The sequence below is a fragment of the Betta splendens genome, chromosome 16, assembly GCF_900634795.4.
Source record: "Betta splendens chromosome 16, fBetSpl5.4, whole genome shotgun sequence".
Classification (NCBI taxonomy): Eukaryota; Metazoa; Chordata; class Actinopteri; order Anabantiformes; family Osphronemidae; genus Betta; species Betta splendens.
Genome location: NC_040896.2, coordinates 19,307,900 through 19,332,337, shown reverse-complemented (window position 1 = coordinate 19,332,337; position 24,438 = coordinate 19,307,900). Strand labels below are relative to the sequence as shown.

At 46.6% G+C, this 24,438-nt stretch overlaps 1 protein-coding gene across 2 annotated transcripts in view; it reads right to left on the bottom strand.

Moving 5' to 3' along the window:
- LOC114843298 (nuclear factor of activated T-cells, cytoplasmic 1-like) overlaps positions 1–24,000 on the bottom strand; it is a 46,093-nt gene extending 22,093 nt beyond the window's left edge. Inside the window, exons 1-6 of one of the 2 annotated variants that reach the window (XM_029129722.3) lie at positions 23,452–24,000; positions 19,749–20,856; positions 17,942–18,101; positions 10,417–10,619; positions 8,123–8,295; positions 7,052–7,192 (exon numbers count right to left, since the gene is read on the bottom strand). In XM_029129722.3, coding sequence (XP_028985555.1) covers positions 7,052–7,192; positions 8,123–8,295; positions 10,417–10,619; positions 17,942–18,101; positions 19,749–20,856; positions 23,452–23,572 — 1,906 coding nt within the window. In that variant the 5' untranslated portion in view covers positions 23,573–24,000. Of the gene's footprint in view, positions 1–7,051; positions 7,193–8,122; positions 8,296–10,416; positions 10,620–17,941; positions 18,102–19,748; positions 20,857–21,839; positions 21,991–23,451 lie in introns of those variants that run through there. The other variant, XM_029129723.3, reaches the window with a different exon arrangement.
- Between the last annotated feature and the right edge of the window lie 438 nt (positions 24,001–24,438).

Here is a 24,438-nt window from a genome sequence, read left to right as displayed (position 1 = left end):
AAGCCCGCAGGAGCTCAGCTCACATTCTTTGGGTGTTCTCTGTGATTTTTACGCCACACCTTAGCGAGCAGATGCTCTGGGCTCTGCTAGCGCAATCAGCGCGCGCCGCAGCGCCATGTCGTTCAGCGCGGATGACTCATTAGAGCTGTCAGAAATAGAAGTGAGACAAAACAGCCTCTGTGTCGCTGGCTCACCGCGTGAGGCGACACCACGGGCTCTGTGGCACCGCTACCGTGCACCAGTGGGTTAGGATTGAGGAGGAGATAAGATGGAGAACGGTATGCAAATACTTTTTTTTCACATCATGGGGCAAGTGATGGATTAAAAGCAACTCAGTCAGGGTTGGACAGTTATCGCTGAGCTATGGTCAACTTTATTATTCAGACAGCGAACATCAATAGTTTCCAAAATGCTCTTATTAAAACTCAGAGAAGTGGAATAACAGACGGTGACCGGATCAGATAAGAGCTCTCTATTTGAACTTTGGTAAATAAGAATTGCATATGGACACGTGGGGAAGTTGTGGACGACGGGGGAATTAAGGCAGAGTGATGCGCCCACAGAGTCGCCGATGACACCGTGCACGCGGCAGGTGACTGAGGTGCACAAAAGGAAGGGGGTGCAGGTATAAAGCCCCCAAAGAGGCTGCGTATGGAAGCGCGATCAGAGAGAACACAAAGGAGGGGGAAGGTCAGAGAAAGCGAAAGACACAGGGACAGACATAGATGAGCATTCCTCATGTTACGTCTAGGAGAACCAAGAGGGAATCTCACCCGCCTCCGCTCTGGGAGGCACTCCAAGAGGGAAACCTTAGACTACGACGTCAAGCCCAGCCTCTACGAGTAAACACGTTTTTCAAATTTCCCTTCCTCACTTCCTCCCCTCTCTCTCTCTCTCTCTCTCTCTCTCTCTCCACCTTGATCTTGATCGTTCATCTCACCTTGTATGTCTCTAAAGCACTTCAGTTAAGACTTTCTGATCTGCACACATGAGCCCTCAAACTTTACAAACACTTAAAAAAGATGATTTGGGACCGGGGACCACAATGCAGCAGAGCCTCTACGAGTCTCACGGCGCCGTACGACTGATAACCACAGGACTTTCCATTCACTCCTTCTTCCCTGCAACATCTGCAAAACGCTCGGGTTCCCGACAACGCCTCCTCCTCCTTTCACGGAGCCTCCACCCACGCTGGTGCAGACACATGCACACATGTGCAACCACAGCATCCTCTACCTGTGTTCTGGCCAAGCCGTTCGAACGACAGCAGGGGAAAGCGCCAAACAATAGGCGCCATGGAAGCTGTGTCAACAGAAGCCGCGGCGTAATCCACTCACGGTTAGACAAAGCACGGGACGGACACGTGCAAGCACATACCGGAGAAACACTTTGTTGGCTTAACCCAACAATCGGTCTGTTGCTTTAGGTGACTCACTTGCACCCATGAGCTCCACAAAGGCTAACACAGACACCCAGGGCAACGCACTCATTCATAGAGCAATTAGACCACATCGAGGGTGAGGTCTCCTGGAGTCGTCTTTTGTTCGGCTCTTAACAACAATGCTGTGTACAGGAAGACAACACGGCAACAGTGTTGCTGTTATAGCAAACAAACCGCGTCTTTCTCATTATTTATATTAACTGAATTGTGGCTGTAGGGAACCTCCTTGAGTTTTCTCGTACCCCAATTCAAGCACTAACGTACATTACAGTACGGTGGGGCCCAGATGTCCTCAGTGCGACCTTTTCCTTGTCCCTGCAACCTCTGCTGCCCATTAACAGTTTACTTTAGAATTTTTTTTTATATTTCTGAAAAGGGAAAGTTTGATTCCTATGCTTAGTCGTGGAGGTTGCCTTGTGAGACAATCCAGACATATTTCACAGCTGCGCCGCTTTTCCAGAGATGCTTTTTCCTCTCGTTCCTGTTTACATATGCCAATTTTATTTTCCATTTCAGCGCTGATTTACTCCTACAGCCTGAGCATTCTTCAGTCATTTTACACATAATTTCATGGCAGTTACCTTGTTGTCCAATGAGAGGCGGTGCCAAAAGGCCAGGGGAGTTCCCCCCCGTGACTGATCCTAGAGGTACAGCTGCTTTCCACTCCGAGGCACCTGGCCTCTGCCAATCTGAGAGCTGCTCAAAGCGGAGAAATGCTGGTCTCCATTTGGACTGACGTGCTTCTGTATAAATTATGAGGTGGCAGGAGATTTGTGATGGATTTATTGTAAGGAAGTCAGTGATTCTCGGTGAATAGCAGGAAACGCGTGTGCTGACCCGTGGTCGGACCTGTGTAGGCTGAGGAAAATGGCGAATAGTGCAGTTGGATCGAATGTATTTATTAAGGCTGACTGAAGGTCTTCCAGACATTTGCATTCCTCTAATAGTTGTAGAGCATCATAGGCTACATACTGTAGGGTTCATAAAGACGTCAAGGTTGGATGCTCTCCACGGTGTCTTGCGCAACATTTTACTGGCTTGCCAGGATCGCAGCAGAAATCTTCATTTTAAACATTTACCACATGTCTAAAGCAGATAGAAGCTGGTCTTTAGTACAGTTTGCTTCACCAAGGGACACTGTATATGACTATCCAAATCATATCGTGAAGATCTGCCTCAGTAAAATGTGTCTCACTGATTGGAACCACTTTTTAATGACATGTTTTGACAGGTCTGAATAAAGGGTGGAGGCCACAGGACACTCCTCCTATAGTCCTGTTATGATATGGTTATGATTCAACACATTTTTTAAGCATGGATGTGCACAAAACAGAGGCTTACAAAACAGGCAAAGGGTGAACTCCCACTTATATTTTGCAAATGCTTCCTGCAGCCAGTGATATAAATTTAATGTGTAGATGTGCATCGGTGTAAAGAATCAGCTAGTCGAACAGACCTGGGTACTGTAAATAGCTCTTCTTTTCATATGCTTCATTTATTTTCCCTAGAACTACAGTTATTATACATAACCACTGATTGGGGCACAGTGTTCCAGCATAATTAGACAGAACTTTGTAACTCTTGCTTCTCCAATATCTATCCCTAGGCAGGGGGTGGAGGTTCACTGTACTCTGCCAAAGCTTCAAGCCTGGAAGCAGGTTGTTCAGACCTAGAGCACAAACCCAAAGGAAGTCTAGACATACCGCTAAGGGTACAACGCACCGGGTCTGGTGTTTAGACTTGTCCTAGGTCGAAGCGTTCAGCGAAGTATAAACAATCTTTGAATGGAGTTCAACTGCACAGATGATGTTGGGCCTAGGAATGAGAATGCAAATAGTTCTGCCTGTCGTGGAGGAGGCTCCGCGTGTCAAGAATAATAGCCCGGGGTGATTTCTGCCGACTATACTGTGCTAATGTTACAGATTACGCCGTGGCTCGGAATTGTCTTGGTCTTGGCGTCAAGCTCGGTCAGCCCGAAGCAGAGGTGAAGGGGGACCAGACTTCTCCCTGCTTCAGCCAGCGCAGACTGTGTGGTGCTGCCGAGTTCCAGGCAACGCTCCAGCCCGACCAGATGTGAAAACTATCCAGCTCACCAGGGAATTCCCTCACCTCCCCTCTGAGTCAGAGTGTAGGCTTTCCCCGACTCTCTCTCTCTCTTTTTGTCTTGTCTGCCTCTCTCTATATTTTCCCTGCCCCTAGCACTTCTTCCATCCATGGAAAGCCGGGCAAGCCAGAACACACACTGCAATAGGTGCGCCAGGTATGTCTTCCTACCCCTGTGCCAAAGGAACAATTTGGGCAAACCAAAACAAGGAACACCCTCAGCACATGCACAGACAAAAAAAAACAACAACCAACATACTGGACAAATTTTACCAAGTTCCACAGTGTAAGATGATGGAAAAATTTCCAATATAATATATATATGTTATTGTGCTTTATTCTCTCACAAGGTCACAGGGACACTGTCTTTTGGTGCCTCTTGTCTCCCTCCCTCCCTCTCTCTTCTGTCCCTTCTGTACCTTTTCCGTTTCACTCCTTCTACAGGGAATCCCTCGCAGATGACTCGCTAAAAACACTTCCTACCACACAGAGCAAACAGGCCCGCGGGCTAACAGCCATAGTGGGCACACACATACACACACAACACAACAACAGACACAAGCATGCATTTCTACTGGATGCACCACGTTTGCATCAGGCGATGAGATGGAGTGGTGGGGACGGACGTGGCACTTGAAAAGTAGAAGTAATTATTTTTCATTAAGGTCTCCTGCAGTGGCTATGAGCTCTGCTCATTTGATACCGGGGACGTCTCAAGGGGGAGCAAACACAAGCAAAACAACATAGAGAGAAGGAGGGGTAGTGAAGTGGCAGTTAAAGATTGGCAGAGAAACAACATAATCAGTCTCCTTTCAAGACCCAAAAGCAAAAACACCAGCTACCGTATAGTCACACATTTGCTAATCTGGATCAATAAACCACCCAACCACACAGGTTATTTATTACTTGGTATATCCACCATTGCTTCTGTCCTAATCACTTGCCATCTCAGTTTCTTTTATTTTAATAACTGATTTTATTTGCCTTTTATATATTAGTTTTAGCTTCAAAGCAGCCTGTTATCACCTTTGTCTTCCAAAATAAAAGATTAATCTGCAATCAAGGCTGCTAGACAAACGTCTATAATATTTTGGTGCAGTACGGACTAGAGGATGTCTTTAGTGTTCTTATCGCCTAAGCTGAAAAGTGGATGAGAAATTTTGGAAAAAGAGGCAAAAAACTGCTACATCCTTGGGTGAGTGAGAGCAAATGGAAACAGTTTACGAGATGCATGTATTTCTGATTTATGGCTGTCTCATTTGTGCTAATAGGTTCTGTACTGTGTGTGATCGTGCTCTGACTCAACTTGGATGGTTTTAACTGTATATAATTATTCACACAAGTTGGATTGGGACGCGCTAAAAGCGCCTGCTGCTCCTTTGGGTTTGTGGAATGCTCCAAAAGGTGTTTATTGGAATCAGGTTTGGAAAGTGAGCAGCCGTTGTGACCTTTGATGGCAACAACAATAATGTCTGTCACCACTGTGGCAAAAGAGGTGATTGGTGTTGTGCTGTCCAGAGAGCTTGGATCACTGTGACGGTGATTATTGTGGTGAGATATTTCACAGGTGCCATAAGTCCTGAGTTACTGAAGAAAAATAACACCAAACTTATAGAATAAATCTGTGATATGATCATTTTATTGGATTGGATTTTGCTTCAGGTCAGTTTAGTCCTTTTAAATCAACAATCACAGACATTTTGAAGTCTGAGACGTTCATTAAACAGCAGGATTCTCCAATTAAAATGCCAAAAGACAAAATTTTGCCATATTTTAGGACAGCAGTTAGTTTTTCCTCCTCATACTTGCTCATAAATATTTGCCATTAGTGAGTGATATAGGGTGCATATATGTGTAGGGCTGTTTGAAATGGGCTCTTTGACTTACTGTAGGAGACCCTGGAAGAAGTGGGTCATTAAAGTTTACATAAAAGTAGTGGGCGGGTAATCTCTCCCTCTTCCTACCACAGAGAAGGACAACAAACCACTGAAACGCTGATGGCAGGGGATCCCGCTAGAGCAGAGCTCCACGCCGGCTAATGTCTTTAACGGGTATTGAGGATAGAGGTAAGCCGGACAAAGGAAGAGGAAGTGAAAATGAGGGAACAGAGGAGCCAAGGAGGATAGACGGTTAAGAGAGGGAAAGGGGAAATGCAACCTACAAGAGGTCATGTGTTTCAAATAACTAGGGGTCGAAAGGTAAAGGTGCTATGTATGAATGAGGTCTTTTCTCCAGGGTTCCCACTCCATGACTAAATAGAGCCAGGAGGAGGGAGAGCCCACAATCCCAAGTTCACTCATCTCCCGTCATCGACCTCTGTCTTCCCCTAAGAATAGACCATTCTAGGAAGGAGAGCTACAGGACATAACGAGCTGTGCCTTTTCTTTACCAAATAAATGTAAATGTATCTGGTATCTGGTTAAAAAAAAAGAATTTCAATTTATTCACCTCAAATTGGGAATTTCACAGTAACCATCTGGAACTAAAGGCATAACTGGTATTGCTCATGAGGCAATTAAAAAATATATTGATAATTCTATAATAACCTGTAAAATATACATTTTTGTCAGTGGGTTACAAAAAATAGGAATCTGGTTTGCTGCAGTTCTGGCTTTCTTATTCTTCAGTGGAAATGTATACTGGGCTCTGGATCTGGATCATGAGCCCATTTAAGCCTTCATGAGTTGGACTGAGCTGTGTGCATGACGCAATAATCAAAAACACATTGAGTACCTGGCACATGCCAAGAGGGTTATCTTTGGTTTCTAAGGGTGTATGTTAAGAAAGTACTTTCATGTGTAAGACAAAGAACAGAGGCTAATATCAAATCTAAGATTATCAATAGGTCATTACTTTCACAGATAAAAAGCATCCGTCAATGTCTTTCCCTCTCTTGTCTCTCCTTACCTGCTGTTCATCATCATTATTAGCAGCTGACCCGAGGTACCACGGCGCTCAGCCTCTGCTCTGATTTAGTTTAGATTTTTGTTTAATCAAGGAAATGATCGTTCAGCCAAACTTGATCAGCAGCGTTTTCAGCACTGCACCCTCCCACACACAAAGGAAACTCAAAGCTGAACCATTTTGACAAAGGAGGGAATAAGCCTCAACCATGAGTCAGGGTGAGTGTCCAGAGCAGTGTCCAGAACTGGGTGGGAGACGGAGCTGGTGAAAGTAAGTGAGAGGGTTAAATATCCAAACAAGTGGGTCGGGGTGGGAGGGACTGTAAGGTAGAGAGGGAAAGTGAGTGATGGGGACGCTGCACATGGCCTGGTTGTGATTCATTCCTTAACTTGTGGTGAGCACCAATGAACAGGCAATGGAAACTTCAGCAAATGTAAATATGCTTTGGTTAAAAATACAGTGGCTTAATGCACACCACATGTGGCTCCCTGGCAAGGCCTGCTCTATTTTGACGGGAGGAGAAACTGTGGAAATGCGATAGAGAGAAAGAGGGGCAATAAAGCAGCGAGACGCTGGAACGTAAGAGGCGACGTTGCAGCTTACCCTGGGCCTTCTCCACAAACACCACCTTCGAGTCGGGGAGGAAGTTGAGACCGCTCAGGAGCATCATCTTCCCTCCCGTGGCGGGGTAGCTGTCCAAACTCTGCTTCTCCACCAAAGGAAGCTCCTGTGCGGAGCGCTGGGCTATTAAAAGGGGAAAAAAAAGGTATATATTTGAATTTATTCCAGCGTGTGAACCCCTGCGACCCTGCTGGTGCTCTGTGACCACTTCACAGCCAGCCACTCAGCAGTTCTTGGTTAGCTAAACAGACGTATCAGCATTATTATGATGATTTCATGAACCCTAGCAAAGAGGATTGCAGCCAGCAGCTGCTCTTTAAATTAAACACGAAAAAGGTGGAAAACTGATGAGCAACATTTTCAGATTACTTCATTTGCATCATTTCCCACCAAAAAGCCTCTGGGCCAACCACCTGTGTCTGCTTTCTATAAATGTTAGCTAGTCGCTTTTGACCCCTGAGAAGATATGACCAAATTCACAGCCAGAGTCAAATTAGCCGATGAGTCACGTCATTGAAATCTTTGCGGTTTCGCTAATGTTGATGCAGACCAAGGTCAGCGTAAGCTGTCCGCCAGGTCTGCGGCTGCGCAGGCAGCTGCGAGGCACCACAGTAAAACCAGGTGGGCACTTCTGATGATCCCGCTCCAAATAACGTCCACGTTGGACAATAAACTAGAATAATGCCAGCCCCTGTTTCACCAGTCAGTTTAACTGGATTCCGTCGGTGCAAATAACACCACACGTGCTATATTCATGGAATAGGAAACACAGATCCCTTCTGTGCACTCGTTGAATCGTGCCAAACCTGGGACTGGCAAATGACCTTTGTAGAAGCTACGCTAATGGGCACTGCAAACCCGATAGATAACATGTGTGCCTGGCAATGGTACAATGCATCTATTGCTTTTGCAAATTATTGCAAGTGATCACATAAAACTTTTTTTGTGCAGAGACACTGAATTTTGTTCCAGTAGTTGGGTTTACTGCCTTGCTGCAATGGACGCAACCTTTTTTGAAGGAGTTATTTCTGTGTGCCAGTGTGTTAAACTCACAGCATTCGATGGGGTTGGAGGCGGCCTGTAAGGACACCGTTCTGCCATTGGGCTGGTTGATGTGCACCCGGAAAACCAGCCTCACGCGTGTGTTTTTGCGTCCGATGTCTGTTTCACCTTTGCGGAGCTCAATGTCGGAATTGCGCAGCTTCAAAATCCCTGCGCAATCAATTCTGGGAGAAAGACAAATATGGAAAAACATTTAACATCACAGCTCAGATTTTAAGATGTTACCTGTATACTTTACATATGTTTCAAGGCAGAACTGTAATATATGATACTGCAAGGCAAAGTCGGTAGGTTGTTCTACAAAGTCGTAGGGATGAAGTTCGGCAAAGGTTGATTTTCTGACTCTCTCTCTGATACTGAGAAGCAGAGATGTCTCTTACAGATCATGCACTGCAAGTTCACTGTAGCATGACCGTGTTAATATTAATCCAGCTGTCATCAAAGCCTGAGTTGGACATCAGCTACATCACATCACGATTTTAGATCTTCACACTAGTCCAAGAATTAGCGTATCTCTAGAGAAACGTCGAAGGACTGGCTTTTCACTATCACACAATCTTCCTGGATCAGATGCAGGCAGCACACACAGAGTCACTTTAATGCCGTAGGAGTTCACTAATCCTGTCCGGTCCCTTCACAACGTTCAAACCTCACACTTCCTTCGTTTAAAGCCCTATTAGCTTAATCAATGCCATGTGCAGTAGTCAATGTTTTTCAGAGCTGCCTGCCTTTATTTATTTCATTTCCCATATTGGACGGTAAAAGGGGTGAATTTTCTGTTCCTTCTCCCAGTGGAAAGATTTTAGACATGGCCTTTAGTGAATCAAAAACAAACTAGTGTGGCTGGTGAAAAGGCAGGGAATACAAATGGGCTACGGTTTGGCATTTCAGTTATTTTACGTGGTGGCTATTTGGGCTCCGCTCCTGGAACATGGTAAATGTCAGGTTCTAGCATTATTCTTCCCCTTGTATTTGAATTGGGAAATGTGAATGATAAAATCCGGATGGCGCACGTTATCCGTCTGCGTGATTTAAAGAATTCTGTTTTGCATGTTTAACCCTTTGCAAACAGGAATAAGCGTTTGCCAAGCTGTTTTCTGTGTATGACACAGATTTTCCTAGAAGAGAAAAGCGGAAACTGTCTGAAAGTTTGACTGTTGTTCTCAACTGTCTGCATCCCACACAGTGACCTAATGATCGCTGGCACGAGAGCAGTGAGATGGATGCTGCATTATCAAGGCGACTGCTGAACAGTTCAGTGGAAAGAGACCGTTGAAGGCTTTTCTTCATCTTTGACCTTTTAGAAAATCAGGAAAGAAGGAGATAACTCTCACTCTTCTTTCATTAAAACGTCTACAACCAGCATAGGGGTTAAAAAGTTGTTCAGGATAAATATTTACCATATTAACCTAAATGATCTTTCATATTTAGGTATGTTCTAAACATGCATTTAATCATTAGAAATATAACGGCCTTATGTAACCTATACAGTCATTTAATCCATAGCAGTGTTCTGGGCCCCAGTCCAGTAAATTCGCTGCTGCTGAGTGTGAACGACACGGCAGGAGCTACGGCCTGGACGAACCACAGAGCACAGGCTTATGGATTTGTGCAGGCCCGAGTTGAGCAAGGATCATTTACTGTAACCTGCGCATAGCAAAAAATGCAAATATTTTTAATGTAAAGTAGTAGAATACTGGAGTAGTTGTGTTTTTGTGAAATCAATTATTAATAATGAAATGACTGTAAATATGTAGCTTTTCATAACTACTCATGTGACCACAGTGAAATAATGGCTGAAAAGAATAGAGCTAATACTGATGCTGTGGTGGTTTCAGGATACTGGGGATGTGTCTGCTAGTGTCCTGTCACTGCTACTGTATTATTGTTTTTACTGGTAAGACTGGGACTTTGTCTGCTGCTAAAACACGTTCACTTTGTGTTTTACTAGGCAGCTGAGTGCAAGGCATGAATTATGCAACAAAAGCAATCTTTGCATTTTTATATCTGTAGACATTCTAATTGCCATCAATTCACATTGTTTTGCTTTGGCAAACATTTTTCTTTGTGAAGCATCCCCAATGAAAATAATGATATTAGGCTCTGGGATTCCTTTGAGTAGACCTGTTAGTTCAGTGGTGATGTTTTAACAAATTTAACATGGCTGGGAAATACAGTATTAACTGAGCCTTATGCAAAGATTGTCCCGGTCGCACCTCTTCAATAATCATGCATCTCCTAAAATCCCCAGAATAAGCTGCTTATGGACGTGTGGGCAAACTCACATGGCCCTCATGTTGTTTTCAGGCAGCAGAGGGATCTCCAGAATCTTGGTGTTGGATTGCATGACTTCATGGCTGGCGGTCGAGACGGTTTTGCCGGTGATGCGGTGAACCTGGTAGAAGGCATGTGGTCGCAGGAGGCGGTCGTCTGCGGTGCCTATGAACAGCTGCAGGGTGAGCGGCTCGCTTTCCATGTAGCCATAAAGCTGGAGGGAGAACAAAGGCACCCAGGTGAGAGGCAACATCGTGTTTTAATACCCCCATTTCAAGCAACCCCTCATTTAGGAAATACAGATTGTGGGCACATCGGCTACCGATAGTTGGGGGAGCCTTTAATAATAGTTCTGTCATGGTAGCGGAGAGCAAAAATAAAGCCGTTGTGTTTGTTTGGTTTTGGTTTGGTTTGGAGACCCCAGCCTCACTGCTCCACTGTTCTGTTCAGAGCTGGTTTTGCATTCCTTCAGCAAAGAAAGAAGAATTAAAAAAAAAGGTTTTGATGTTGCTGAGTCTGTCTGGGGAAAACGTCTCCAGGGTACAGAAACATGGTTGATGGAAAGACCGCCTTCCCATCGCTTCACTGTTCATTAAAATCTCACTGCTCCTATTTAAAAATGCCAAAAAAGAGGCAATAAGCTGTCAGTGACTCAGTCGGAGGTCACTCTTAAAGAAAGAAAAACAGCATATATCATGTTGATTCATTTAATATTCCTGTGTATTGCAAATACACCATGACAACATTTTTGAAAATCAATCTGAGATGATAAAAAAACAAAACAAAAGAGCAGCAGCACACAGACGGTTGTCAAATTGATCAAACTTTGCACCTAGCTGTGACACACCAGGTTTGGCATGCAGAAGACCCAGCCCCTACGCCTTCGGGCATTATGAACATGCATTATGATTTCCATTAAAACTCAGACACAGCGTCCCACTGTGATGAAAGAGACTCCGGTATCAGAGCCACCACTTCAAACAACTACCACTTCCTCTAGCAGGCCTCCATTAACTGCCGCTGCTGAACTAATAAAAAGATCAAATCTCCTAAAAAAGTGGGAAAGAAAAAGTCTATAGTTAAACATAGTTTAAAAAGTTCTGTTGTCTTTGGGATCCCCATCGCTGTCATTACAAACTGTGACTGCTACAGTCATCTACGTTCAGCATCCTGAGTCACCTACTGACAACTTCTGGAGGAACACATTGTGATGGTTTAAGACTTTAATGGCTCCAAAGTCTAAACAGACAAGGATTGCACATTCCAACGTGTGGTGAAGGACAAATGATCCTTTGTGAATCATTTCTGGCCAGAATAACCTGCCAACCAAATGCGGATTTCTGGTATAATGGAGTCATCCACTGCAGACCTCCCAAGTCTTGATCTGTCTCCGCTGCGCGGAGTGGTCACTTGGTCGAATGGGCAGATGTTGATGTGGGCTTAAAAATATGTCCAAACCTAAGAGGAGTCATAAAACCGCTGAGTCCATCTGCTACACAGAAAACCCAAGTGGAGCTCCGCCGCACGTCCACCTCGGTGTCTGGTTGACCACGTATGACAGTTCCCGTGAGGGATCACTTTCTCAAGTCCAGGGCTCATCAAAATTGGTCAATTACACATCGCTTCTGACCAATTTTGCTTGAGCTTCCTGCGAGTGAAAACGGTGGAGTTGTTGAATGGAATAAAAGCTCCCTGTTGTTTATCCAGCAGACTGAGTCACATAAGAAAATGCAGACCACATGTAACCTATGACATAATCTGATTAATGGGTTTATAATTACCTTTGTGAGGGTGGTCAGGGGATAGGGGTGCGAGGAAGTGGAGGGTTGGTGGAGGACTAAATCCTGGAGTCTATGGAAAGGAGCTCTTTAGTGTCATGGACACCTAAAGACTTTGAGAACAAATTTGTCTGGATACTGTATTAGACGTTGTCTGGCCTGATAAAACACTTGAAGATTAAATGCCTTTGGTCTGTACTCGATGACAGATTGCTTGGATTCGCGACAAGGCAACGGATGTGCTCCTTTTTTCCTAGTTGCACAAATTTCACTGCTAATTATGTTGAATAAAAATAGGATATGGCTAGTCACTGGACTAGAGCACATAACCATATGTCCCAGTAATCTAAGCACCAGTGGTTATCTGCTTTTGGATTTTGATACAGATATCAAGGGAGTGCAAAGGGAATGGTAAAGGCTAAGGCTGTCACTCAGTCCAGGTTCTGAGTGTCCTTTTCCCCCCCAGCTCCACGTAGTGTGTCTAGCAGCTGTCCTGACCTGTGAGCTAGTCACACATGCTAGTCATCAGCGAGTTAGGCCAAGGTCGGGAGCTTCTTGAAGTCTTAGCGTCCCGGGGGACCACTTCATCTCCGCGGTGATCTCAGTCAGTCCCCACTCTGCTTGTTATATTTTACATACGATGTCACCAGGGGTAATTATCCATAAGCTGCACATGCTACCAGTTACTTGTGTATTGACTCATCAGAGGGCTATGGAGGAGCATGAGGTACGAATCTGAAACACTCTAGCGTTCAACTGCATGACGAGCCTTTATGATTTAATAAAACGCAGGCGGGCCTGCTACAAAGCCGCGCCGTCTGTCAGATTGGCCTTCGGTAGGCTTCTTTGAATTTCTTCATGACCTCCAACCATTACCTCAGCCGCCACGTGGCTGTGAGGAGGCCCAGAAGAGATGATAGGGCTGCCTTTATCCCTTCACTCCACTTGTGGTAGAACACCATGATGGTGGCGTCCTCACTCAAAGCTTGGGGATCTCATGGAGGAGAGGAAGTGATTAATGGGTCCACTTGGTGACGCTGGTCTTCCCAAAAGCAAAAAGATGGCGGTCTATTCCCCCCCCGAGCGACCTCCCTCGATTTCTATACCATATGTGCTCCCCTGACCCTCTCCTTAAGGCCTCACCTTCACTCCTGCTAAACTCCTGTGGTGCGCACCAACAGTAGAGTGCAAAATGCACTTCTTCATTTTATTCTCAAAGGAAGAATAAGTTGGGGGGTGGGGGTGTTGTAAACTTTAATCGTGAGCTGATGACAGAGGCTTCGCACACACCTGTGACCTCAGCTTTATATTTATGTCTAATTCAGCCTGTGAGGTTGGACCGGAGTCGCTAATTTTGACCAGATGAGCTTCCCCTGCTGTAACTGCAGCCTATCTGGCACACGTACTGTATATTTATTTTCAGATAATCTGAGCTGAGCTCGAATCGTGGCTTGATTTGCAACCGTCTCTCCGTGCCAACTTCTGCCACTGCGTCAGCGAGCTCCATTTACACCTCCAGCCACAAGCCACTGTTGCACAAGCAACATTTTTCATAGCTTAGACTCAAGTGAAACACTGTGGATATGGCAGCTGATGCATTAATTGTTAAATCGTGTGCAGCTGTATTGTCTGGGTCAGCTCGTGAAAGGGTGTCGAGCGGAAAAGAGAGAGGAACGTGTCTCCTGACTACTTCGCACCATTCATCTCCCAGTCGCCTCTGGCCCCGGTTTTTCTCAGTTGCTTTGCTAAATGAAAATCATTTAATGGCAGAGGACATTTTTTTCAACAGATTATTAGGTCTTTTCTTCCATGGAACATTTTACCCCTCAGTTTCTTTAGTAACAATGACATTCTCAGTGTAGCCTGCACCTGACCTCAATTGTTCAAATTAAGGGGTTGGACATTTAATGTTTAATAATGACCTACTGCTAAATCTGAAGGCCACAAATTGAGTGTGAATACACTCTGCAGGCCCGCAGTGAGCTGCGTTATGTCCCTCTGCAGTGATTTCATCACTGCCTGGAGAAATGTCATGACTTGTAGAAGTCCACGTGGCACAGAAAACTGGAGAAGAGAAGGGGAGGATGACTGAAAGCAGCCGGGTGTGGGGCGGGTGGTGGGGCACTGAAGAAAGGGAGGTGAACTACAACACCAGTATTAGGCATTTTCAGGTATCCACGACAGGTAACTCCGTCAACCTCCTGCTAATGTCTAAAGGGGACTTTAACGCGTTTTCATTCCTATGGCTCCGAACGTCCTCCCCCTTTTATGAGCAACTGTTTTTTGCTAAAGGTTTTCGTGGAACCCAGCGCTTCTGGGTTATGTCATTTGGGGCATAGTTTCAAGCGCGAGCCCACGTCTAGACCAGCGATGCTCCAAATTCCATACAAAAAAAAGAGTGAGTTTGTTACCAGCATCCACTGCTACTGGAAAATCCAAACCTACAGAGAATATGAGTAAGACGATACATGACGGCTGCCGTGCCACCCAAAAGCATAACTGCCCACAGTGTCGTGCCTCATAAATCTGTGGGCTTAACTCACCTTAAACCAGTGAAAATGATGCGCTTTTTTTGCCGGGTTTAGCTGGTAATTAGTGGTAGCCCAATACGAGAGCAAGGCAGGTCCCACAGACGGAGAACCACAATTTAAGAGTGGCATAAATACCCCAATGGGTACTAAATAATAGCTCTGACTAAGCTCTAACAGCACTACAGGGTAAACCGGGGCTTTTGAATATCAAACATGAGGCGGCAGTGGATTTAATGAACAATTAGCAGCTGCATTACAGTATCGGGGGTTCTCTTCGAGACGTTACGCAGCCAGCGAGCGGATTCCCAACGCGAAACCGCACGTGTGAGGGACAGAGCACGTGTTTGCCAAGGTCTTTCATGTCGCTGCGGTGGAAACATGGTGCAAATTTGACGTGCATTAAATGCAGTTAACAGGGGGAAGGGGAGATAGTTATAAAGTCACGCACATGTTAATCAGGACGACAGCCACATCCTGCTGAAATTACACCGCGCCTGTTGCTGCTTTAGACTAAATGAGAGAGTGGGTGAGTGAGCGAGCGAGTGAGTGAGTGAGTGAGTGAGTGAGTGAGTGAGTGAGTGAGTGAGTGAGTGAGTGAGTGAGTGAGTGAGTGAGTGAGTGAGTGTGTGCATTAGGAAGAAAACCCTGTGGGCTGGTTATTAACCATATGCAGGTCTGTGCAGTGTGCCATGCAGTAGGTTTAATACTCCACAGGTGCTGAGGGCTGATGTTACCACGGGTCTTGTGAATCCCGTTTCCCTGACGTTTGCGGCATCTTCGGCTGAAGCCGCATTTAGGATCAGAGCTGGAGCAAGACAGCCACTACATTCTCATTTCAAAGACGTTTGCCCCACTGTACTGGATGGAGCCATCCATCATTGCCCCGGCAGAATCCTGACACAAAGGTGGAGCAGGTCATACCACATAACTGGGCCTAACTGTGGTGAGGGAGGGGAGAGTCTGGGACGGTGCCAGAGGAGCCGGGATCACTGTAATGATGCTGTGGTCTGCTGCGGCAAATAGAGTGGAACAGCAGCCGTGGGGGTCACGAGAGAGGAGGCTGAAAGGTTGCGGAGGCCGGGTGTAGAAGCGGCGGAGGGATAATGAGTGGAAGCAACCCGCAATCTGGAGGCTGTCGTGGGTGCGTGGCAGCCCTTTTCACCCCCCCCTCCACTCACTCCACGAGCTCCTCATCCCCGTATGATGGGTCTCACTGAATGCATTGTGGCTAATGCGCTGCAGACAGGATGATGTCAGATCCTAGAGATGCTGGACTTTCAATGTTTCTGTCATAAAAAAAAAACACTGCTTCTTGTTACCAAATGGGACAACACCAGCGAAGGGGCAGCTGAGCGTGTGCTGCTTTGACTGTTTATGTCTGTCACTCGCTGTCTCTCTGGGGCACATCCTTAGTAGCTCAAGATGTTTTCATGTCGTGCTTCCTTCATTCAATGTTACTTTCTAGTACGTGTCACCATCACTCCCGTGTATCTGATCATCCATGACCTAAAAATAATATAGCTGTGAATGAATGGGCTTAAACTGGGTCTGGGAGATGGTTGAGGGATGAACACTTTACAGGGAGCAACATTCTACAATCTGTCCAAACCACCTCCGTGCTCAGGCATCCTCTGGGCCGAGCAGACCCTAATCAGCAGGATACAGAAGCATCTCCAGGGGCAGCTGAGCCGAGCCCCAGCTGCCTGGTGCCTCCTTCTGCCCCTTCTCTCAACGCGAGCCAGTCTTAAGCGCAAACACACACAGGCGCTCGCTTCCTCAGCAGCTTCCTACTGCAGCCCCCGTGTCATTATTGACTCATTCTCCTTGACTGCACTTCACCCATCCAGCGTCTGCCACTCATTACCTCAGGGCACAGGGGACTACATGCCCGGCGCACCAAGATTACAACAACACAATTTCACACAATCGCACCACAACCGAGACAGCGAGACACTCAGATATAGGAGAAATTTAGGAGTCTAACTCTGCACAAACTCCCCGCACACACTATTCCACCCTATGGCACATATAGTACAGATGATTGCCTAATCCTGGCAGATTTATCTGTCTGCCATGCGTCTAGTGGTTTCCACTGTTAAGGAGCCCTCCAGACATCCCAATCGACTGCACATGCAATATCAGAGATATAAATCACTTCTCGCTAAAAAAAATTCAAATCTCTGCTACGTGAGGAGAGAGGTGTGCGGTAAAGAAGCTGTCTTCATATTTCCTCCGTGAGGCCACTACTACGACTACTGACTAATAATCTCTCAACGTACACGCCAGCAGCTGAACACATCCTTGTATAGTTGGTAATGCATCTGGCGCCCGTGCAGCATTGAACAAACAACCCGAGTCATCAATCTAACCGTGGACTAGGTGCAGCGGGCAGAGACGCACGACTTCTCATTGCGGCCCCCAGAGTGAGTCAGAAAAGTGACACGAACTCAGTCAAAAGCGGCCTCACCTGCCACAGCTGCACACGTTAGGCTGAGATCAGTCAGTCTGATGGGGACGTGCGAGGGCACAGGGAAACGCTGAGCGGCCCCTATGTTGATATACAGAGGCTGGTAATGAAGGGCAATAATTACCTGTATTTACAGAGAAAACCTGAGGGTTGACAGGCCTGTTTTCAGCATCGTGGTCGCCAACAGCTGTCAAGTGCGTTAGACATGGAGCAGGCCAAGATGTGCTGACACATCTGTTTACAAAAGAGCTGCTGCACCAACGCTGCGCCGTATTGCTAACAAATACGGACGACCCGCCTCAACCTGCACTGAAAAACAACAGACAAAGTTGTCTTTGCTCCGGCGGTGTGAGAAAATGGCCCATCGGCCACTTAGGATGTTTTTAACTATCACAACAGAATACCACGGTAACTGTTGAATCATGAATGAAAGGAAATATGACCCTCGGCCTTCGGGACGCACACGCGGCAGAATCCCCGCCCTGAGCAAACGCAGACGTCAGTGAAGTGTGATGACAGTGGGACGGAGAAAGGAGCTTTGTGCTGCGCTGCCGCTGAGGCTGACGTGAGCCCCTAAAGTGTCTGCCAGCTACGGAGCTGCTGCAGATCAGAGCCACCTTATGCCGCAGGAGGTCGACTCAAGGCAACATAAATAACATTTATACTGCAGATGGTGAGCACAGCAACAACAACATAACATGCATTTTCTATTTTATAAGTAATAAAAGAACATTAAAGACAAAAATAAAGTAAAACATACCTGTACTACCGGGTGGCCTCCAGACGGTGCCTTCACGGCCCCTCTGCTACCTTCAGTTTCATAGTGAGCCCTGTGGTGGGACTTCGGCTGTACCTCAATCTGCAGGTTGTACGGGCCGGAGCAGGACGGAAGCTGCCAGTCGAGAGCTGGCAGAGAGAGACTGGAAGAAGGAGCCACATCTGATTAAAACAGCTGATAATAACTCTACCTACTGCATGAAATATTTGAACCAAAGGTCTGGTTATTCCTTCCACTTTGCTGTATTTTAAATTTCCACCGTTCTTGGAATTGAAACATGGAGATATTTGTTTTGTTTTTTTCCCCTCAACTTTTTTTTATCTCTAAGATTGAGTTTGCCAGGTTAGGAGCCTTGAGATTGTACTTTTCCATGGATCCTTCACTGCCAAGCAAGTCAAACTCAAAAAGTTTTAAACTTGCTTTAAATTATCCTCAAATTAGGAGGATGTAATCTAAACGGCCGATCCGTCTCCATTTCATCATCTCCAGTTCTTTTGGGCCCATGTAATAATTAGCAGCCTCTTTTTTATGCAACTTAAATAGGAGACAAATGTGCCCGGAGCAGAGAGACGTGTGTTTTTCATTAAAGAGGGTCAGGTAGATTTATGAAAGTGAGAAAGTACAAAAAGAAACGCAGCACTGCCTCACAATGTGTCTTTCAATACAATCATTACCCTTTTGAGTTTAATGAAATTAAATTATAAACCAGAACCGCCCTGGCACTGAAGACAATAAAGATGTCCAGAGCACAGCTGTCCTGGAGCCTGGTACTATATCTCCTCCTCTTTCTCGGAGCAGCCCTCTCATTGTTCTCAAGTGGAGAGTCAGAGCTTCCCATGTGAACACTGTGGTGATATCTAAACCAAAACAAACATTTGCAAGACAATATTTCTCTCTGCCGGATGCCTGGTGAAGGCAAATCTTTGACCTGAAGAGTGCTTCTAGTGAAACCAATCTTGGGCATTTTGTGGAACTCGCTGGCTGTTTGTTGACCCAAAACGAACTGATTTCCCTCTGCAGGACTTTATCTGCCCACTCAGTGCATGACATCATATTAGCTGCACAGAAAGAGATGGACTGATGGCGAGACGGACCAGAGCGGTGGGCCAGCTGATTAACCGGCAGGCTGCTTCCCCTTCAGCCAGGGCTGTCACCGTTACTTCCTGTTGCTCACTATCTTAATCAAACACTTGATTTCCAACAGGAAAGTGTGTTATTGCCTTGTGGGGGTGGATGATACAGCCACACAACGCACGTTGTAAAAAGTTTTGTACTTTGCTCATAAAGAAAAATGACATAGTTGCCTATGTGTGTGTGAAAGTTTGTGTATATGTTGCTATGGTAACAGTGGCACACACGCTGGACAAGTCCTCCCTGTGAAAAGTGATTTATGAAACAGTTTTGATCTTCAAAGGGAACTCCTTTGGAAGTCCAGTTTTGGATTACTGCCTTCTGATATGGCCCTTGAAGATTAAATCTAAAACAATCTTTTCCTTCACAATAAATAAACAACGCTAAATGTGGAAACGCGGAGACAACACACTACATACTGACGGTTCAGCTAGTGTGCACCATCTGGAAAATAGTAGTCCCTAGGCAGAATGTTAGAAGCCATAAATCTGCGCCTCATTGTCTCCTTGTGGAAATTCAGAGGCGAGACTGCTGGGTTGTTTTTGCATTGACTGCTTCAATCGTCTGTGAAGTGTTTCACCTAGTGGGTTGGTATGGTTTAAGTTAGACACTAGACTAGTTTATTTGATGCAGCCGAGGTCAGAGCAGTTCCACCCACCTGAGGTAAGGCTTGGGCTTAGACCAAGGGTACAGATGTTGGGGCACATCCAGGAACCCTGCACAGTAGCTCTCCTTCTTGAGGGCCATTCGGGCGGGGTAGTCCTCGTGGCAAAGCTCCCTGTCGGGACTGAGCTCATCGGCGCCGGGCTCCACCTTCAGGCTCACGGAGGGTGAGTGGTCCAGCATGGTCTTTCGGGTCTTGAGCGGGATTCCCTCCCCCATGTCGACCACTCCATCTGTGGTTAGAGCATTGATGGCGGCTACGATGGCAGAGTTGGTGTACTGGTTGGTGTTGGCCAGCCAGTTCTCGTCTGTGACGCTGACTCTGGGTGATCCATGTGGAGAAGGGACCGGAGACTGGTTGGGAGAGCAGGGGGTCTGATTGTAGGGAGTGCCGTTGAAGCTGTACTTTCTCTTCCCCATTCCACCGGCGCCACCACCGTTGCCTCCGCCGCCTCCGCTGCAGGAGGGGGAGTTGGGCCGGGAGCCGCGGTGTTGACCTGGCCAGCATTCCTCGGCCATTGCTCCTATCTGAGGGGAAGTGGAGGGCGAATGGTGAGGGGACCCGGCGGGGCCGCCCGTGTGTGGGAAGGAAAGGAGCGAAGATGACACTCTGGGAGAAACACATGGAGATTGCCAGGGGGAATTCTGTGGCGAGTGGTCGTAGTTGTAGAAACCGGACTCGTAGGAAGACGCGTCCGAGTTGCAGCTGCGTGAGGAAACGCTGCTGGCCGGGCTAAGGCAGCTGGGGTCGCGGTAGCCATCCGCGTTGGGCAGCGTCAGCGTCACGATGGAATTAAAGCCTCGTTTGACGACGTGGTCCTCGCTGCTGCTTTCTTCTACTTCGGTCTCGTGACACTGGCTGTAGGCGGTGATCTCGATGCGAGGGCTTTCGAGGGCTGGGGCCCCGCTGGCTCTCAGGTTGTGGGGAAAGTAATTGCCCGACACTGCGTGGTTGTCGTTTTGGAGGGCGTAGCCTGTCTGGTGGCAGGAGGACACGGAAATGATCGGACTGGACTGTAAGGTGTGATACTGGGTGGCCAGACAGGGGTTGCCCATGCCCAAGGGTAAAGACAGGCTCACGTTTGGTGTGTAGCTGTATGCATCTGCAAGAAAGACATGGATATAGAATGACACATATCACATAGAGTGAGGTATTCATCTGAACAATACTCCTACTGTGAATCAAACAAGCATGTCTTGAAGCAACCTCCAATTCTCCTCCAAAGGAGATTAGTAATTATCTTGCAGCAGTAAAAGGCGAAGTTACTCTGCAGATGCGACTTGCACATCCACTGTCTGTTTGATCAGTTCCTCTGAGGCTCTGTTTGGCACACCCTGCCGTCATATGTACTCTACAGGAATTCCTCCAGCGGCGCTGATGGATGCCTTATTTGATTGATTGCATCGCTCACTGAGTGAATCAGGCCCTCCCCTGTGGAAACCGACGGCACTCTCGCAGCGCTGTGAGCTCGCAATTAAGTCAGAGGGAGTTCGCCGCGACGTCGAGCGTGGGCGCAAAGCCGCGGCCGAGCACTACGCGGACGACGGCGATGTCATCCAGCAACCGGTTGGCCCTCAGGCAGCCCAGCAGGTATGCCACGTTAGCGCCGCAGCGGCTGGCTGCTGTGTCAACAGTCGTAAGCCTCACGCCCGCCTTTTCGCTGATAACGTCAATGAGGGCAAACGTGTCCGCGCCATGAGTGTCGCTCACTCAGCGAAGGGCATTCCCCTGTTTGTTAACCACAGGCCTGTGCATCACATGAAATCTGTCACACACCACATAATCTGTGGGTAGGAAGTCTAAAATTAGTTTATGAGAGTCTATTTTCAGAGGTGATTGTTCTAAGTAAAATACACCCTGAGCTCCACGAAGGCCAGAACTGTGTACCAGGGTTCAGGACAAAATACAATATAGACAGTCTATTTTCAAATCTGCTCCTTTATAAAATGCATTAATAATTATTTAACAAACAAACTTTAAAAAGTTGTTTTTGAGGGCTAGAACTAGTTTTCCCTGCACCCTTTTTACTTCAGGAAAACAGCAGCATACATTATGCCATTAAAATCAATGGGCTTTGGTACCCACCTCTCTCAGGTCCCGTCTGGACACCGTGTCCGTACTCAAACATGTAGTTGAAGTCTAACTCTTGCTCTTCTTGCTGGAAGCTCATCTTTTAGCGTGCGTTCTAACATGTGAACTAACCTGCCTTGAGTCCGGGCTCCTGTGATGCTTTTCTCTTCTGGTTTACTCTCTTCTTGCGCTGAACAGATGATAATCTCCTGCCCACTCTGCCCTGAGCGACACACCTCCTTCCACTTCAGGCCTGACTGGCTTTGCTTAGCGTTGCAGCTGTTATTTTCCCTTTTTTTTCTGTTTCGAACGTATGAGCGATCGGTGCACGACACCGCAACATGTTGGCTTTTTCACAACACCCACCCACACACACACACTGGGACTTTCACTTTTGCGTACAGCGCGATCTCAGCTTTGTCTTAGCTTTTCCAGGTCACACGTGTCACACGCCCGCCGAACTAACAAAATCATAGCAGATCAAAATTTGTGGGGAGAAAATAAATGACTCACTCTCGCAGCGAAGGCTTTGCCTCAACAGTTGTTTATGATGCGTTCAAAACGTGGTGCAAGCAGTGTTAATTCGAAAAAAAAAAGATCACTTAACAGCTCTTTGTGGTCCCTGAGGGCACCTATCGCACACAACTGCTATGGAGTGTTTGTGTGCTGCTGAATCTGTGTGTGGCTCAGCACGTCTCCCCGTCAAGCAAGCGATCTGTGAATGCACAGATCGTATTGTACTACTCTCTCTTGCTCTCTCTCTCTTTCTCACACGCATGCCCACGCACACACATGCAGACACACACACACACACACATCTGTTACCAATTATAAGGCTGAAGACTGAGAAGCTGAAATGAATAATAACACAGCCCGCGCTCGTGCGTCTGAAACCTCAAAGACAAAATGAAATTCCCAAAATCCACAAAGAGCCAGTGACATCAGCAGCTGAAGACTGTGAACCAACATAAAATAGACCATTGGCCCTCGACGGACCACATCAAGCTTTGTGACGGCCATGTGGATTTAGACAGTGTGCTTTACTTTCTTTTAATAAAATCTGGGTGAGCCAAGTTGAGGTGCATCAAGGTCCAGGGCACAGTCATTAGCAATTTGCTGAAGGCTATTCTCAAATTGACCCCCTGACCTCTGGCCTTTACTTGCAATAACAGATTACACATATATCATCTTTTTCAGCAACATACAACATCATTTAAATCACCTCTCATCAAGTGCAGTTGATAACAACAGAGTAGCCCCTTTGAAATGCATTGCACTTGATGAAAAGCACCTGCAAACACAGCTGGAGACACCTATTGGTGTGGATGTAAAACGCGTATAGATGAATGCGTGAGTGCTAATTTGATGCAATTACAGAGTGACGTCTTAGAGATCCATAATTTCCATAACGAAGAACATTTCACATTCAATCTTTTATTAACCAATTTATTATTATACCAATAGAAAATCAATTCAGTTGCTCCATATACTTGCAGGTGGATCCCTTTTTTTTCATTTTTTGTTTTTTCAGATCCTAACAAATCATCATCATCACTTCATATGCATACCATGTCGCATTCAACACATTAAAAACATGTGCCTCGTTTCGCGCTGGCTCAAACTTTACCTTCCTCTGCAGACGTCATGTCGGCGGACAGAGAGGTGAGCGCCTGGAGTCCCCGCTCCTCACCGGCTGTGGCTCCAAAGCTGAACTTGGAATTGACGCTCAGGCAGAGAGTATCCTGCATTCAACAAGCGTCGCGCTTTCTCCGGCCGAGAGACTGCGAGCAACAGCTTGACTGATGACAGAACTGCAAGAGTTGATAAAGCCCCTAAACCTTATGGTGAACGCATAATTTCGCAGCGAACTTAAAGCTACTTGGAGCGATTACGCGCAGCGAAGGAGCCAACGTGACTCTAGCGGCTCCGGAGACCGGCGCAGGTGGGCTGTGCTCCCGTGGCGGAGGTGAGTTCGCCTCTCTTCAGCCCGGCTAAGGTCGTCGCGAGTCTCCCCAGGTCGATGACGCACAGCGGTTTGTCAGAGGGGCCGGCTCGTGCGCTTTTAAAGCTGGAAAACACCCTCCGTCCTCCTGTCGGCGCGCCGCCCATCAGCGCATGACGCGGCCGGCTCCTGCAACCTCCCGGTCGGTCCGCCTGATGATGTCTTCCACCCTGGGATCCCATCGGAGGAGGCGGGTGGTTCGCGAGATGCGCGCGCGCGTGTGCGAGGGAGGGAGGCGCACATAAATGCAAGAGCGGAAAGCGAGAGAAAGTCTCATAATCTAATAAGTATTTGTTTAAAATACTAAATACTTTTAACATCTACCTGTCTTATATATATGTTCATTTACTTTACCTATACAAAGTAAATCAGAATTTTCAATGTAGTTTTATTTTCTAAACTTCATGACTGAGTACTACTATAAAAATACTACAATGACAGTGAACAAAACTAGAATATTACATGATTAGTTGTTTTTTCACAGTTTGCATTTTTTATACATTGATAGTTTTATAATCTAACTGCATCTACTAATAGGGCCACGCCGTCCTGTCTCGTTAAAATTGGCAATCATGCCCCATGATTGGAATCCAAACTTACATGCATCATATT